This window comes from Diabrotica virgifera, chromosome 3 (genome assembly GCF_917563875.1).
Source record: "Diabrotica virgifera virgifera chromosome 3, PGI_DIABVI_V3a".
Lineage (NCBI taxonomy): Eukaryota > Metazoa > Arthropoda > Insecta > Coleoptera > Chrysomelidae > Diabrotica > Diabrotica virgifera.
The window spans coordinates 270,270,605-270,287,991 of record NC_065445.1 but is presented as its reverse complement, the minus strand read 5'-3'; the positions used below and the strand labels follow the sequence as shown (position 1 = coordinate 270,287,991).

The 17,387-nt window shown below is 32.4% G+C and overlaps 1 protein-coding gene across 1 annotated transcript in view; it reads left to right on the top strand.

The window, feature by feature from the left end:
• The window catches only part of LOC114328300 (gamma-aminobutyric acid type B receptor subunit 2), a 180,320-nt gene that overhangs the window by 109,361 nt on the left and 53,572 nt on the right, over window positions 1–17,387 (top strand). The window contains exons 4-7 of the mRNA XM_050647737.1: window positions 961–1,139; window positions 12,371–12,486; window positions 14,980–15,212; window positions 16,335–16,560. Coding sequence (XP_050503694.1) covers window positions 961–1,139; window positions 12,371–12,486; window positions 14,980–15,212; window positions 16,335–16,560 — 754 coding nt within the window. The remainder of the gene's footprint in view (window positions 1–960; window positions 1,140–12,370; window positions 12,487–14,979; window positions 15,213–16,334; window positions 16,561–17,387) is intronic.

Below are 17,387 nucleotides of genomic sequence, written 5' to 3'. Positions count from 1 at the left end.
ATATGCGATGATTGCATCTGAGGTTTTAGTTAGACGATGCAGAGCATTTTATAAAGAATAATTTTTTTTCATTAAGTTAATAATAAAAAGTTTTCCATATTATATCTTGTTTAAAAATAGCCCTAGCATTTTTTTTACAATACACCATTTTAAAGTAAAGACAATAAGCTTTCTTTTTTCATTGTACAATCTATATACCTAAATATACAATAAAAAAAGTTATAATGAGAAATTTAAAAATAATAAAATATATCAAAAATCATTAAAAGTACAAAATTTGAATAACCATATCTTGCTTAAAAATAGTCATCCAGACTTCTACAATAGACCATTTGAAAGGTAATAATTGACTTTTCTTGCTATTAAATGTAACATTCTATATACCTAAAGCTACGTAGAAAAAGTTACAAAACAATGTTTGAGAAGTAACAAGGAAAATGGGGCAAAATCGCTGAGAGTGGCGATCTTTTAAAAGTCATATTTTGGATCGAAGAAAACACATAGACATCTACTAAACGTCATTTTAAAGAGGAAGGATAGAAGTTTTTCTTCGGTGAAACAATGCTTATACCTATATCCCGATGGAGAAAAGTTATGGGGCAAAAAACAAAATTGTTATCTTTCGTGTTTTTTTCTTGCTTTTCTTTTGAATATATTTTTGTAAAAAAAATATACTTGACTTGACAATTTGACTTTCGATAGCAAATTTAACCTGAAACAATTTTCCTGTAGACGTGTTTGTAGCAAAAGTGCATCGAACTCACCCTGATTCACCCTGTGCCTAGGGACTAATTCACCCCTTTCTCAAAACGCACCCCTTTAAATGATAGCACTCAGTGGTTTTTTCATATTTAGAGATCCATTGACCATATGAAACAATAAAACCCCGTTAAAGTTGTAGTTTCTTTCGAAAATACATAATCAATAGCCTACTGTATACATTTTTGTTTTGTTTTGCAGCTATCATACGCAGATACACACCCGATGTTCACTAAAGAAAATTTTCCAAATTTTTTTCGGATAGTGCCATCCGAAAACGCATTCAACGCCCCAAGACTGTCTCTTCTAAAGGAATTTAATTGGACCAAAGTGGGTACTATATATCAGAACGAGCCTCGGTATTCTTTAGCTCACAACAGGTAAAGTTTTGGCATTACTTTTATTTACTTTCTATATATTGTTATGATCTGCTTCTTATTAATTTTATATTAATTATTATTTATCTGATTAATTATTTAATTGTCGCAAATCATACATAAAAAACAATAAAAAAAACTCAAGGTGCCTTTTTATAATATCAAGAAAATGTCTAAATTATCTTACGTTATACTTATCTTCTCTCGTGGGTTCAGTATCTCTTAGTTGATTCTAATCGGGATAAAATAGGGCAAAGAAAATAAAGCCAAATATAAAATAAACATACAGAATTGTCTTTTATTTATCAAAATCGATACTCTAAAATCTATCAAATCTAAAACCTGTGGACACAGATGTCCGAATGAAATCTTTACCACTTAAATTTATTATAGTTAAAAAAAACAATTTATCGGTTTGTTCCCGATGACTTTGGTAAAACAAACTAAACAAAACAAATTTATGTATTCGCAAGATTAGCTATACTTCCTATTTACTTTTAGAAATATTGGAATTTTAATTCATATGCCTTTTACTCAAAATTTTAGTTTCCGAACATAAAAATATCTTTCACATAAGTTGACTGACCTTTTCCTTCACTCACTCTGATGTCTTTTCGTGACCCAAAAACAGCTCTCCCTCGTTGACTATGTTAAAGGCTACTCATCAAAACCCTCTCCGTTCTCCAGCTTCAAAACTATCAGCATACCAGCACCAATTCTCCAACAAGCCGGGCCTCTTTTGACACGTACTCGATTCAAACAAAACTCCAAAAATTCTCTGTTCTCCTTCTCACAATAATACAGAATCAAAGAGGTATTTCGTCTCAATTTAATCTATCTCTCGTTCCACTTTTCAACACTATTCTCCACTATCAAACAGCCACTGGTACATGCTAACTATCTATCCACGAAAACGTCGAACTGCTCTTCAGCGATGCCAAAAACATAATGACTTCTTTTTCAAACTCTCTCAATCATTCAAACCACTTTTCCCCTTCCAACTTGCCAAGAATCATAAACAATCTTTTCCATTCGACAAACAAACAGTCTTTTTCAAAATTATTCCGACCATCCTAATTACTTTCGGGGAACTATACAACATTTACTCGTGTTGAAACCAAGATATTAAAATTCCAAACTTTCTTTTAAAACCACTTTTCTCGAAAATGATAATTACATCTAGCTGTGGATTCTATAGTTCGCGTAATGAACAATCTATTTCCATTTTAAACCTAAATACATCGTCCTTTTCACTTTAATTATTCACAAAAGTCTTTAATGGTTCATCGGAAAGCTCATTAAAAAAAGAAATCCACTTACATCCAAACTAAATTCTAATAAATATTTACAGATCAATATACAGGGTGTATCAAATTTATGTGCCCGCGTTATTAAAAAAAAATTAATTTAATTTTTATTTTTCCTTTGATTGATAAAATTGAAAACACAATAATATATATATATATATATATATATATATATATATATATATATATATATATATATTCAAGTACTATATATCAGAACGAATCTCGGTATTCTTTAGCTCACAACAGGTAAAGTTTTGGCATACTTTTTGTTTTCCTTTCCTTTTATATTTTATACAAAGTGTTCCAACGAAAGTTTGACCCGACCCCCAGTAAATCAGAAACCAAGAGTTTCTTCAGTACCTGGAAGCTCATACTTGGGTGTGAGATACCCATCGCGACACTTAACTGCATGTAGCTTGCGCAGCTGCATTTCAATGGTAATGCTGCCGTATGTAAATTCAGTCTCTAGTCTTCCAAGGACTTGTGTGTAGTTGCAGTCTCATTTGAGCAATATTTCCAATCACGAAAATTTATTGAATACAGGCCAGGGTATGTAACATCCATGTGTGAGGTTTGCGATCAAGTGTGCGTTCAAGTTAATGACCTAACAACACAACATCCCACAAATTTAGTAAAGCAAACTAGGTGTTATTTCTGCAAAGGCAAAGATGGAAAAGCTAAGCGTGCATTCTCGGCTTGCTATAAAGCATAATGCATGCAGCCAGAGAACAAGGACCACAGCATGTGGTCCTTGTTCTCTGATGCAGCATAGAGCCACACTGTCTTATGAATGTAGTCACTAAAATGAGTGAAACTGAAATACCTGGCTAAGAATGAATATGAGCTCTATAATCAAAAGGTGTTATATTTTAGTTAGAAAGACCATTTTGTTGTTAAACTAAATTAAAATATTTTGAATTATGTTTCCGGTTTTTTAGAAAATGTTTGTTAATTATTTTTAGGTATTTTTAATATTTTTTTCTTTTATGTTACTACAATTTACGAGAGAGAAAATAAAATTATTGATTTCATTATTCTAATGTATTCAGTAGTGATTAGAGAGTCTCTGGAAATCATAAAATATTTACTTTTTTTTATTCCTTCACAAAAAATCATTGGGTATCTGACACCCATGTGTGCGGTTTAGTTAAAAAAAATAGGTGTGATCTTCCAGGGTTAAAAAAAACATGTCAATTTGTATTGAGAAGGGGACGAATTTTCATGCAAAATTCGTCCCACTTTCCCTGCCCCGCAGTTTTTTTTAATAACAAGTATGGTCGAGTGGCACATCATTTGAAAGGTATTTTTTTTTTCTCTACAGAACCCTCTATACTTTTTTTTAATTTGCGGAATAACTTTAATAGTCCAAGTAATTAAGCTTAAAATAGGACAAAACCTCGCAATTTTTACAGAATGGATCGATTTGCTTGAAAATTTGAGAATAAATATTGGATAGTCCAAGGATCAAAATCTATGTCATGCCAAAAAGCCCTTTACCATAGGGGTGGTTGCCACCCCATCTCGGGGGTGGAAATTTTTATTATATTTTGACCGCAAGAGTTGGTAAAAACATTTATTATAAGCAAAAAACGTTCTATACATTTTTTTGATAAAATTAATAGTTTTCGATTTATTCGCTATCGAAAGTGTTAATTTTATATCGAAAAAATCAATGTTTTTAATCAGTTTTCTGCTAATAACTCAAAAAGATTTCGTTTTATCAAAACAAGTTTACTTAACAACAATGTACCTTTTGAAAAAATAAACAAAACCGTTTTTTTTTATTTCCTTTAAGACCAAAATAGTAATCGAGCTATACAGGGTGTAACAAAAATACAGGTCATAAATTTAATCACATATTCTGGGACCAAAAATAGTTTGATTGAACCTAACTTACCTTAGTACAAATGTGCACATAAAAAAGTTACAGCTCTTTGAAGTTACAAAATGAAAATCGATTTTTTCCAATATATCGAAAACTATTAGAGATCTTTTATTGAAAATAGACATGTGGCATTCTTATGGTAGTAGTATCTTAAGAAAAAATTATAGTGACCTTCAGACACCCCATAAAAATGTTATGGGGGTTTTGTTCCTTTAAACCCCCCCAAACTTTTGTGTACGTTCTAATTTAATTATTATTGTAGTACCATTAGTTAAACACAATATTATAAAAACTTTTTTGCCTCCTAGTAATTTTTCGAAAAGTCAGTTTTTATCGAGATATTTTGAATATTTGTCAAATCCACCACATTTTGTATATGGCTAATGGAGACTTGGTAATAAAATTGACGATTATGGAGACTTGGTAATAAAATGAAAATTTATTTAAAATTTACATTTTTAGGTATATTTTGAACCATATTAAAAAAGAAGTAATATCTCGATAAAAAGTGCCTTCTCGAAAAAATACAAAGAGGCAAAAAAGTTTTAAAAACACTCTGTTTAACTAATTGTGCTGCAGTAAAAGTTTAATTGGAACATACACAAACATTGGGGGTTTAAAGGAACAAAACCTCCATAAAATTGTTATGTAAACATATTAAAAAGAAGCCGCAACTCGATAAAAACTGATTTATCGAAAAAATAGCAAGAGGCAAAAAAGTTTTAGAAATATTGAATTTAACTAATAGTACCACAATAATAATTTAATTGGAACGTACACAAAAGTTTTGGGGGGTTTAAGGGAACAAAACCCCCATAAAATTTTTATGGGGTGCACAAATTTCACTATAATTCTTTTTTAAGATGTTCCTGCCATAAGAATGCCACATGTCCATTTTCAATAAAAAATCTCTAATAGTTTTCGATATATTCGAAAAAATCGATTTTCATTTTGTAACTTCAAAGGGCTGTAACTTTTTTATGTACATATTTGTACTAAGGTAAATTAGCTTCATTCGAACTATTTTTGGTCTCGAAATATGTGATTTAATTTATGACCTGTATTTTCGTTACACCCTGTACTTTATTATATGTAGGCTCTTCTTCGTTAAATGCTAAATATTGTAGTTTCAAAGTCAAAGGACGGGAAAACTATGCATTTTTCGAGGGTAACTTGTTGAAACTAATTTAAAGTATCTAAAAATATGTATCTCCAGAAATAAAAAAAATCTCTAGCTAAGAAAATTAAGTGACTTATAATGAAAAAGAATGTCAGTCCCTATGTTTTTCAGCAAAAAAGTGATCGTAAACAACCCCCTAATCACCACCCTAACTAAAATTTGTCATTGACCTGATTTGGTTTTCTTGATTTATGTATTGTTAATAGGTTCTAGAAGATTGATCAGCTTAGAAAGATTATATTTGTATTTTGTTAAAAAATGCAATTTTCTTCAGAATAGAAAGATTAGCATCAGAGATACGAAAAAATATTTAAATATGAAATTTTAGCTTATTTAATTCCCAAGAACCTGGTTTGCAAAAAATTTTATTATGACAAAAATTGAGTGAGCTGTTGACATTTAAAACTTGTAATATTATGCAAAACCACCTTTACCAACCCTTTCAATGGCACCTCTTTTTGTGACTGAGAATTTTAAAAGAATTTAATATTAATAGCCTTATAGATCTTGTAAAAACCTACAAAATTCTTTTTTAACTAACTTTTTAGGATAAAAAATAAAAAACTTACGGTTAAAAAATTAATATATTTTTTTGAGAAAAAAAGGAGAAATCCAAATGGAAGCATAATAATGTAAGTTTTTTTCCCATAATCATCACTACGATGATGATTATTACAATAACAATCTGGTCATACTTGACCAATGAGCAATTTTAATCTAACCTAAATTATTACTGTTCCTTAAAATTAAGAGCTTCTTACCCCATAGCGTCTCTTATCTAACCTAACAAGATAGTGCACTATTCTATCTAGCATACCCACTAACGCGCACAAGCACTATGCTCTGCTTTTCACTATCACCTATCACTTAAACTAGTTCATAAGATTTTGTCCTGTTCAGTCTTCTAACTTGCCCAGTAGTCTCGAGGAGCTGGATTGCCTCAATATTCTCGTGCATGTGAAGTCGTTGCTCGTGACTTCCTGCCACCTTCTTGATGATTATATCCACAGTTTCCATTCCTAGGTCCTTATGGATATCACTGTTTGTAACATACCAAGGAGCATCTACAATATTTCTTAGTATTTTGTTCTGGAATCTTTGTATTACTGTTATATTACTTGGTCTAGTACACCCCCATAGTGGGCATCCATAAGTCCATACAGGTCTCAATATTTGTTTGTAAATTAGTAACTTATTATGCATCGACAATGTGGAGTTTCTTCCAATTAGCCAATACATTTATATATATATATATATATATATATATATAACAAATGAAATAGAGAATGTGGAAAAATCCCCTTACGAATAACTCACACATCCACTATTTCTGGCTGGGAAAAATTTTTTTCGAATAGAATCAAAGATCCAAACACCAGTTCTTAGAAATGTGTTTCGCCCTCTTCAACCTCAGTGGGCTCATCGGTAAAGATGAGAGGTTGAATATCTTTAGACACATTCCATCAAAAAACAACATCCGAGACATAGACATAACAGGAGCGTAAATCTACGCCCAACCTGAAAATGATAGTCTCAAGTTTTAATTCCCTAATTACTTTAGAGTAAGTAAGAATATATATATATATATATATATATATAATCTTTAGACCTTCTACCCTCTCGGGTGTAGGTAAAAATACATATATATTGTATTTTTTTGTTGGTGAAATTAACATGAACAGATTTAGCTTCATTTAGCCTGATTCTCCATTTTTGTGTCCACTTATAGATTTGGTTAACTGCTATTTGGACCTTGTTGGTCGCCTCTTCACTTGTCGTCCCTACTGCTTGAATAGCTGTATCATCAGCAAAGGTGGCAACTGTGTTGTCTTCCAGTACAGGTATATCACACGTGTATAGTAGGTATACGACCGGACCCAATACTGCCTTGTGGAACAGCTGCTCTAATTTCTTTTAAGTCTGAAAAACAGTCTTCTTGCTTAATTCTAAAATGTCGTTCTTTTATGTATGACTGTAAAAGTTTTGAGTACTGTATAGGTAAAAAACATTTTAGTTTGTATGTTAAACCTTCATGCCAGACTTTATCAAAAGCCTGTGCAGCATCAAGGAATACAGTTGAACAGACTTTCTTTTCTTCTAGGGATCTTTCGATAATATTTGTGATTCTGTGCACCTGGTCAATTGTTGAATGCTTATTTCTAAATCCGAATTTATGTGTCGGTATCAAATTCCTTGCTTCAATAATTGGTTTTATTCGCTTAAGGAGCAGTTTCTCAAACAGCTTCGATATTACAGGAAGCAGAGATATCGGTCTGTATGACGAAACCTCATGTGCTGGTTTTCCTGGTTTAGGAATCATAATGACTTCCGCCATCTTCCATATCATTGGTACATATTTTAATATGAATGCACCGTTAAAGAGGTTTGTTAATTTTATGATAGCTCTTCGGGGAAGATTTTTCAACAGCTCACCCGTAATTAGATCATAGCCCGGAGCTTTCTTCGGATTAATATTTTCCCTTATTTCTTCAAGCACTTCTTTTGGTGTAGTTAGCCGAATTTCTTCCTCTAATTGAACAGGTTCCTCCCATCTTTCTTCATCCCCTTGAGGTTCATTTGGTTTGAATGTATTTTCAAGATGTATGGCAAATAGCTCTGCTTTTTGTGCACTACTTCTGGCCCAGTTACCATTTTCTAGTTTAATAGGAGGAAAGTGCATAATAGGTCTTTTCAGTCTTTTAGTAGCTTTCTATAAGGAATAATCTGTACTACCGTCATCTGTTAGCTCCTGTAAGTAAGAATTAATCGAGTCATTCTTTAATTGTAGGATAGTTCTTTTGAGTTGTTGACTTGCACGATTTAGTTTAGTCTTATCTTGAGGAGACCTTGTTTGTTGCCAAATTCTTCTCAGTTTTCTTTTTTCAATTATCATGTTCCTTATTTCATTTGGATAATTGTTTCCTTTTAGCCTAGGTTTCAGCGTAGGAGTGTTTTCCCATGCTGCTTGCTGGATATTGTTCACCAACAATTCTGCTTCTTTATCTAATTGCTCTGCGTTTTGTATTGGTACACTTAGATTTATTCTCTCTTCAAGGCTTAGCTTAAAACTTACCCAATCCGTCCATTTATTTGTTAATGTGGGGTTACTTTGTTTTTTAATAATCCTGTCACTCATGATTACTACTATAGGGGAATGATCAGAATTTAAGTCCCAACAGTCATCAATGTCTATGAAATTAGTTGAAATATTCTTAATAATAAAGAAGTCTATTAAATCAGGGGTCTTGTTTCTATCCGTAGGCCAGTAGGTTGGTCTACCAGTTGATAGTGCTTCACACCTCTGTTCTTTAATGGCTAATAATGTAAGTTAGCAGTGTTTTTAGTCATTGGCATTATTTACTCTTCTTTATTTATGTATTATTAATAGATTCTAGAGGTTTTACTGGCTTATAATAATTACTTTTTAAAAAAACTGTAGTTTAAATCGAATAACGAATGTTTGCAATTTGGTAAAAAATGCCATTTTCTTCAGAATAGAAAGATTAGCATCAGAGATACGAAAAAATGTTTAAATATGAAATTGTAGGTAATTTAATTCCCAAGAATTTGGTTTGATAAAATTTTTTCCACGGCAAAAATTGAGTGAATCGTAAATGAGTATACCATCTAAAAACATTGATTTTTTTATATAAAAAACACTTTCGATAGCGAATAAATCAAAAACTATTAATTTTATCAAAAAAATGTACTTATAGAACAATTTTGCTTAGAATGAATGGTTTTATTAACTTTTGCGGTCAAAATATAATAAAAAATGTCCACCCCCATGGGAGATGGGGTGGAAACCACCCCCATGGTAAAAGCGCCTGTCGGCATCATATAGATTTTGATCCATGGACTATCCAATACTTATTCTCAAATTTTTAAGCAAATTGATCCATTCTGTAAAAATTGCGAGGTGAAAAGCTTCGGTTCCTGGACTATAAAGATAATTTTGGATTTAACTAATTTATAATAGATTTGTAAGTCCAAAATTATCTTCAAACTTATTATGTCGTAAATTATAAAAAATAGAGCGTCGTTTAGAGAAAAAAATTACCTTTCAAATGATGTGCCATTCGACCACACTTGCTATTTAAAAAAAAGTGGGGGTCGATGCGGGGCAGTAGGGGGTTACATTTGAGGGCATGAATTTTGCATAAATATTCGTCCCCCTTCCATTAAAAATTGACGTGTTTTTTTAAATTATGAAGAAGCTGTTGGTTTCTGAGTTTCTGGGGGGGTCAAATTTTCGTTAGAACAGACTATTAAAAATTATGATGGTATTGAGCAGATAGGCACAAGTTAAGTAAGATATTATCGACCAAGTAAATTTTAATAAAAAATTTTTGGCTTGGTAAAAGGTATATTAGTTTAAAAAGCCCCTATAGGGCTACAAACATAGAAACAAAACGTTTTAGCTCTGTAACAAGAGCATCATCAGTGTTACAAGAACATGATGAGCCAACCAAAAAATACAAAGGTCAAAGCCTTTCAAAAACAGACTAAAAGTCTTATATAGATGCAAACATGGCAAAATCCAAAGGATGGATAAAATTCCTATTGCAACGGCCCTAGGGCAACATATGACTCCCACACGTGGTAAGTGGGTCAAGAGGTAACAATTAGGTCATTATGTTACAGGCAAAGTTGCCTGTCATCTCTTGTAACATAATGACCTAATTGTTACCTGTTGACCCACAAAAAGAATTTTATCCATCCTTTGAATTTTGCCATGTTTGCATCTATATAAGACTTTTAGTCTGTTTTTGAAAGGCTTTGACCTTTGTATTTTTTGGTTGGCTCACCATGTTCTTGTAACACTGATGATGCTCTTGTTACAGAGCGAAAACGTTTTGTTTATATGTTTGTAGCCCTTTAGGGCTTTTTTAACTAATATACCTTTTACCAGGACAAAAATTTTTATTAAATTTTACTTGTAATTAATGGTATACAGCCAGCTACAGGAAATTCTTCCTTGTGGATATTATCGACCATTAACAAGGATAGTTCATCCATTTATTATATTATTTATCAGATTATTGAATCATTCGACCACAGCCGAAGCCTTTGAAATTGATAAAAAGTGAAGAAAAATAGTAACAGTAAAATATAACAAAAATCAACCCTAATAACACAAAACATTCCAGGAATGTTCCTAGAAGGTACACACAGGACATTGAAAACATTCCTGGAATGTCCCCAAAAGCACACGAACGTCCCTGGAAAGTCCCAGGAAAGTGCTGTGTCAGCATTTTAAACATTCCTTGAATGTCTTGTTGGAACATTCCATGAATGTCTACGAATGTTCTTTGAACATTCACAGTATATTGTTTAGACTGAATGTCTTGTTGAAACATTCCATGAATGTTCTTAGGACATTCAAAGTATATTTTTTAGACATTCTCTGAAATATATCGTCAGTGATGTGACAATACCTCCTATATGTTTTTTCATGAGTTTTGCAGGAGACGAAAAACATTTTTTACGGTCACCTCCTGTTTTCATACGTAAGTTTTGACTTGTTTTGTAGTAAATAGATAGTTGAATTTACTACAAAACAAATCAAAAAATATATGAAAACACGAGGTGGCCCAAACAAGTTTTTCATCTCCTACAAAATTCATGAAAAAGCAGATAGGAAGTATTGTCACATCACCGACGATATACCAGAAGTACAGTAGGAAAAATGAAAGAATACCCATGAACGAACATATAAAACACGCTGTATTTTTCTGTCACCGTGTCACACAAAAAACTGGTCAGCACAAATACATGTAATAATTATTGTTACTTGCACTGGACAATTTTCTTTGTGACACGGTGACAGGAAAATACAGGGTGTTTTGTATGTTCATTCATGGGTATTCTTTCATTTTTCCGACTGTATATGTAGCCATACCAAATAATACATCCTTGATAAATATAAACATTTTATTGCACAAAATCTTATTGCACTCAAACTAGTTCAAAAGGCTTTGTCCTCTTCAATCTTCTAGTTTGCCCAGTAGTATCCAGGAGCTGGATTTCCTCAATATTCTTGTAGGTACTTACGAAGTTGTTGCTTGTGACTTCCAACTTTACTCCAACTTTAAAAACAAATCCAGCTGTAACATATTTATGTGCCTGAAGGCTTTTGTATGCTTTCATCTATAATATCTATAATAGTAATTTGGTGGAATGCACTTTATGGTAAAATCCAATTCTGACTGAATTGTATATGGATCTAAATCCCCAATTATTTTCAGCTTCAATAAATATCTAAAACAATAAAAGAAATAATGTTATTGCTTGCAAAATTCATCAATATTGATAAATATCAGAGAAAAATGAACATTGATAAAAAATGTTTGCCCTACCTTTCTCCAAACATCTGGTGTCTCCAATAATAATTTCCTTAAATAATCACTTTGCAGTGTGGTAAAGTTTATAAAGTTCACAAAATACAGCAAACGAAATCCAAATGAATCCAAAATATGACGATAAACAGTGAAATGATGAAATGAAATGATATTACAAACATAACATCTGTAACCTGTATGCCATGCCATGCCAACCAGAACCAGAAGTCACGTGGTTTGGATTGCCTAAATACATATACACGCGCAGCAAATTTGAAAATGAATGCAAATTGAATAGTAAATGGCCTCTCTTAAAATATAGGACATTGGTAGTATGTTCATAGAATGTCTTGTGGTAACATTCCACGAATAACTTAATCAGATAGTCACCGAATGTTCCTTGAATGTCCAGTACATTCAAACATTAATAGAACTTTGATAGTACATTCCTGGAATGTTTTGTGTTGTTAGGGAAACTGCATGTTGGTAAAATGTATCCTTTCATCTTTTACTTTTAGGTTAGTTGCTGAATTAGATACAATGGGTTACCAGGTTCTAGAAACGCAAAGTTTTACCAACGAAGTTCTTTCTGCACTTACAAAGCTTAAGGAGAAGGATACTCGAATAATTTTAGGTAAGATGTGTAAAATTAATAGTTATTTATGATATAAGTGTTAAAAGTACAATTTTAAGGCACGTACGTGAAAGTTTGCAGAATGAGCGTAGCGAATTCTGCAATTCACATGAGTTCCTTAAAAATGTACTTTTAACACATATATTATACAATATTTTTTCTACAAACGTGTTAAAAATGCAATTATACAGTTTAAATTAAATTTTAAAACACCTTTAATACATTGATAGTTTTGAATTGCATCGTATATTACGGACCTTAGCAACCATTGTTGACTTAATTGTTTACGGAAGTTTTGAAGCATCTGTCAGATGTCTGTTTGTTTTTCAAAACGCGGTTGTGGATTTTTCGTTAAAATGCAAGAAAATATCGTAGAAAAAGATCAATTTCCAGATATAGAGGTAGCGGCCAGTCGACCTATCCTGGATTTGTTGCCGAGGAAATCCAGAATTCAATATGATATCGCTTATAATAAGTTTGAGAAATGGTGTGAAGCGAAAGGCGTTTCTGGGAAATATACTGAAAATGTATATTGTGGCCTCAACTTCGACTGGAAATTCAGTTGTTTTTACTCATTCCGCCTTAACCTGGAAAATGGTAAAACTGCAGTGCAAGAAATTCATTTTTCAAATTGCGCAAATTGTACTATTAATATTAATGTTAATAAATTAAATATAAATATTTTGACGTTTGCTTTCAAAATTTTACATTTTACTTTTAACTGCAGTGCCCTAAAATTTTTAAAGCACCCAGTGCTTTAAAGTGACATTTATAAGAGAGAGAGAGAGAGAGAGAGAGAGAGAGAGAGAGAGAGAGAGAGAGAGAGAGAGAGAGAGAGAGAGAGAGAGAGAGAGCATCTAGTTACATTCATGTATATTATATTTTTTGTAATAAAAACCATTAAAAGGGACTAAATAGCCTCCAAAATGAAGTACCTAACTTTCCGGCTATTTTCCCTTAAAAACCATATTCACTACACCGTGAATTGCTCTCTTTTTAAAGACCCAACTACGATGTGTTGTTATACATGGTCGCCTTGAGGGCTTTTCACTTTTTACTGCTTATACGAATTCACCGAACCTTTTGTTTAAGTTTTTCCAGGTTGAACGTTTTTCAACTCGAGTTCAAATTCATAAATGCTGCACATAATAGAAATGTTAGGGTCTAAACATTTGGAATTTGAAGGAAAAGAAGGGAATTTTTCCAGTTTACTTTCGAGTTTTTTGTATAAAAAAGAACGTTTACTGACGAATATTCAATAAAAATGGTTATGTACAGTCTAAAAATTCTAATAGTTGGCTGTATACCATAGTTTAAAAAACTCATACAGAAGTAAAAACTTCAAGTTTTATACTGGTATAAAATGGTTTATTAAAAAACTTCATGAAAATTCGTGCAAAACGTTTTCGTTCTAATTCAGAACATCTTCAGTGCCTAGAATGAACTATTTCCACGTTAGATTAAGGCAAAAAAGGGATAAAATTGTGACTGTTAATGAGAAAAACATGTGGAGAATACTTACATGCTGCTAAGTAGTTGAAACTAGCACACTAATTAAAGTGGTAACATCATAATATATGGTTTACATGATAGATTTAAAGAAAATATGGTGAATACCAGTCGATGTTAAATGATTAAAAATGAATAACTATTTTCAATTTCGTTGCAAAACGAAAATACAGCCGAACCATATTCTAGTCCAATCAGAGAGTGCAGCAAGCACCTCTACCGGTTTCGAAACTTATTATTCTCTCATCAGGAGGCACATATGCTGCTCTCCCCGATCCAACCAAAACAAACCCCAGCGTGCAGTCCTGGATTGCAACGAACGAAATAGCATAGATGCCCTAGCGGCAACTGCTACAAAAAGACTAAGTTTTCACTCTAATGGCATATAAAACAACATAATGCTATTCTACATCCCACCAGAATGAAAACAATGGGAACCTTCTCTGGTTACACCTCCGAGGCTTCTACAATATGCAAGCCATACGGATGCTGAGACTAAGGAAGATAAGGGAATTCTACAATTTACAATTCACGTCCCATCTGCTCAGCGCGGTAAAGTTCCAACGAGAATGGTTGTGGCTCCTGATGAGAAACTAATAAGTTTCGAAACCGGTAGAGGTGCTTGCTGCACTCTCTGATTGGACTAGAATATGGTTCGGCTGTATTTTCGTTTTGCAACGGAATTGAAAATGGTTATTCATTTTTGATTTACATTTACTCTGATTGGAGTACGAAGGGAACCATTCTCGTTGGAACTTTACCGCGCTGAGCAGATGGGACGTGAATTGTAAATTGTAGAATTCCCTCATCTTCCTTAGTGTCAGCATCCGTATGGCTTGCATATTGTAGAAGCCTCGGAGGTGTAACCAGAGAAGGTTCCCATTGTTTTCATTCTGGTGGGATGTAGAATAGCATTATGTTGTTTTATATGCCATTAGAGTGAAAACTTAGTCTTTTTTTATTTAATTTTGTTTATTATTTCAGGAAATTTTAACGAAATATGGGCCCGCGATATCTTTTGCGAAGCATACAAACTAAAAATGTATGGTAAAAAATATCAGTGGATCATAATGGGAACGTACAGTCCAGGATGGTGGACGAGGTTAGATCCTGACTTTAACTGTACGCTGGAAGAACTGGAGTCTGCCTTACAACAAACAATTTTGACTGATCTGTTACCATTATCGACTAGTGGGGAAATTACAATATCTGGAATAGTAAGTAGGACATAAGTGTTGTTAATAAATAAGCTTGAGAATAAGGAAGGCCTTACTAGAGTAGAAAGACTGGGATTATTTTATTAAATTTTAATATTCGTGACATTCTTCTATGGCCAGGATTACCTTTCTCTTTCAGTTTTACTTTTACAGTATGTTAAAATAATTTAAACCTCACAGCTGTATTTTTTGTCTTTCTATTTTCACTAAAAGGTTTCTTTAATAGTCGATTATAAAATACGATGAATTTGCTGAGAATATTAATTTTGGAACTCCCAGAAAGATGCAAAAAAGTTTGAGGGAAAACGTCGATTTACCAAGAATCTATACGCCGTTTAAAAAAAAATGCTTCAAACAAGAAATGTAGCTGAGATAATTTTAAACAAAAAGTTTGTTAGCACTTTTTGTGTAGAATGAACCGTTCTATCACAAACAAAGCTTGAAACGACCATTCTGATCAAAAGATATCGAATTTTTTAAATAAAAATACAATTTTTATTTCTAAAATTAATTTCGCGCTCATAACTGACATTCAAAATCGCCGAAAGCTTCAGGCGTTGTTTCGGAGAGAACGGTTAATTATACACAAAAAGTGTTATATAACAAACATTTTTGTTCAAAATTATCTCAGCTACATTTTGTGTTTGATACATTTTTTATATGGCGTACAGATTCGAGGTATATCGATGTTTTCCGTTTTCCCGGAAAACAGGTAAATCGAGGTTATTAGGAGAAAGCCTGGAGGTAGAATTGGCAAACTTTTCCATATCATTTTAGCGTCCCAAAATTGACATTCTCAACAAAGTCAGCTTGTTTTATGTTCAACTGTTAAGAAACATTTTGGTAAAAATAAAACGACAAAAATACAGGTGTGAAGTTTAAATTACGTCTTCATAACGATAAAATGAATTTGAACCTATATTATCTTACTTAGACCTGATTAGTGTCTGACAGTTCAGATATTATTTAAATAAGAGTACTACATAATATAAAAAAAAGTCTGATTTTTAGATGTAGGTGTGACAAGCTTTTCAAAAACTTAAAAAACATTTACCGAAATCTCGTTCTTTTTTGCGGTAAATATACATTTTACTAAAGATTTTCATGATTTTACTGTTTTAGACAGCAGATGAATACAACCAGGAGTACGAAACAAGAAAAGGGGATGAATATTCGAGATTCCATGGATACACGTACGATGGCATTTGGGCGTTAGCTTTAGCGATACAGAACGTGGCACATAAAATTAAATACTTCAGAAGAAATGAATCGGTTGTGGATTTTAGATACCGAGATCCTATTTGGGAAAAACTATTTTTAGATGCTTTGCATAATACAAGTTTTGAAGGTAAGATATTTACATTTCAATTATTATTACGTCACACAGCCTGTATTGTCCTCGGCTGAACGTAGGTCTCCCCTTTCGTTCCTTATACCTATTCCGTGACAACCAATTAGTAAACTTTCTTCGTCTTTTTTGCTCTAAAATCAACAATAATTATTACACAGTGAGCTATAAACAGCATTTGTTCTATTTAACACAGATTCGTTGGTCCTAATCACTGTCCATGGTATTCGAAACATTTTTCTATTAGTACGTTCTTTAACGGTAAAATATTGCAAAACCTTTAAATTTAACAAAAACCGCTTGGATTGACATGAAATTTGGCATACACATAGTAATAAGTCAAAGAAAAAAAGTAATATTGTGTGTGCTTTTGCCCTGGGGGTGAGTTTCACCCCTTCTCAGGGGTGAAAAAGTATATGTCCAAAATAAGTTCGGAAATTCGATAAACTGACTAATTCTAAGCAACTTTTGTTCCATAGAGTTTTTTCACCAAGTCAATACTTTTAGAGTTAATTGTGAGTGAATTTGTTCATTTTTAAACAAAATAACAATGTTTTAGACGGTTTTTCGCAAATAACTCTAAAATAAAGTACTTTGTCGAAAAAAATATTCTTAATAAAAATATAGTTTATAAAAAAATTTAAAAAATGGTGCATATATTAAGTCTGTAGACCAAGTACAAGCAAAGTTGTAGCTAATGAAAATTAGGTTCTTACTCGTCAAATTCCAAATCGAATATTTCATCGAGAAATAACCAAAAAACGAAACACTTTTCGGGAAACACTCATTTCAACTTTTTTAAAGTGTTTAAAAAAAGGTTTATTCTT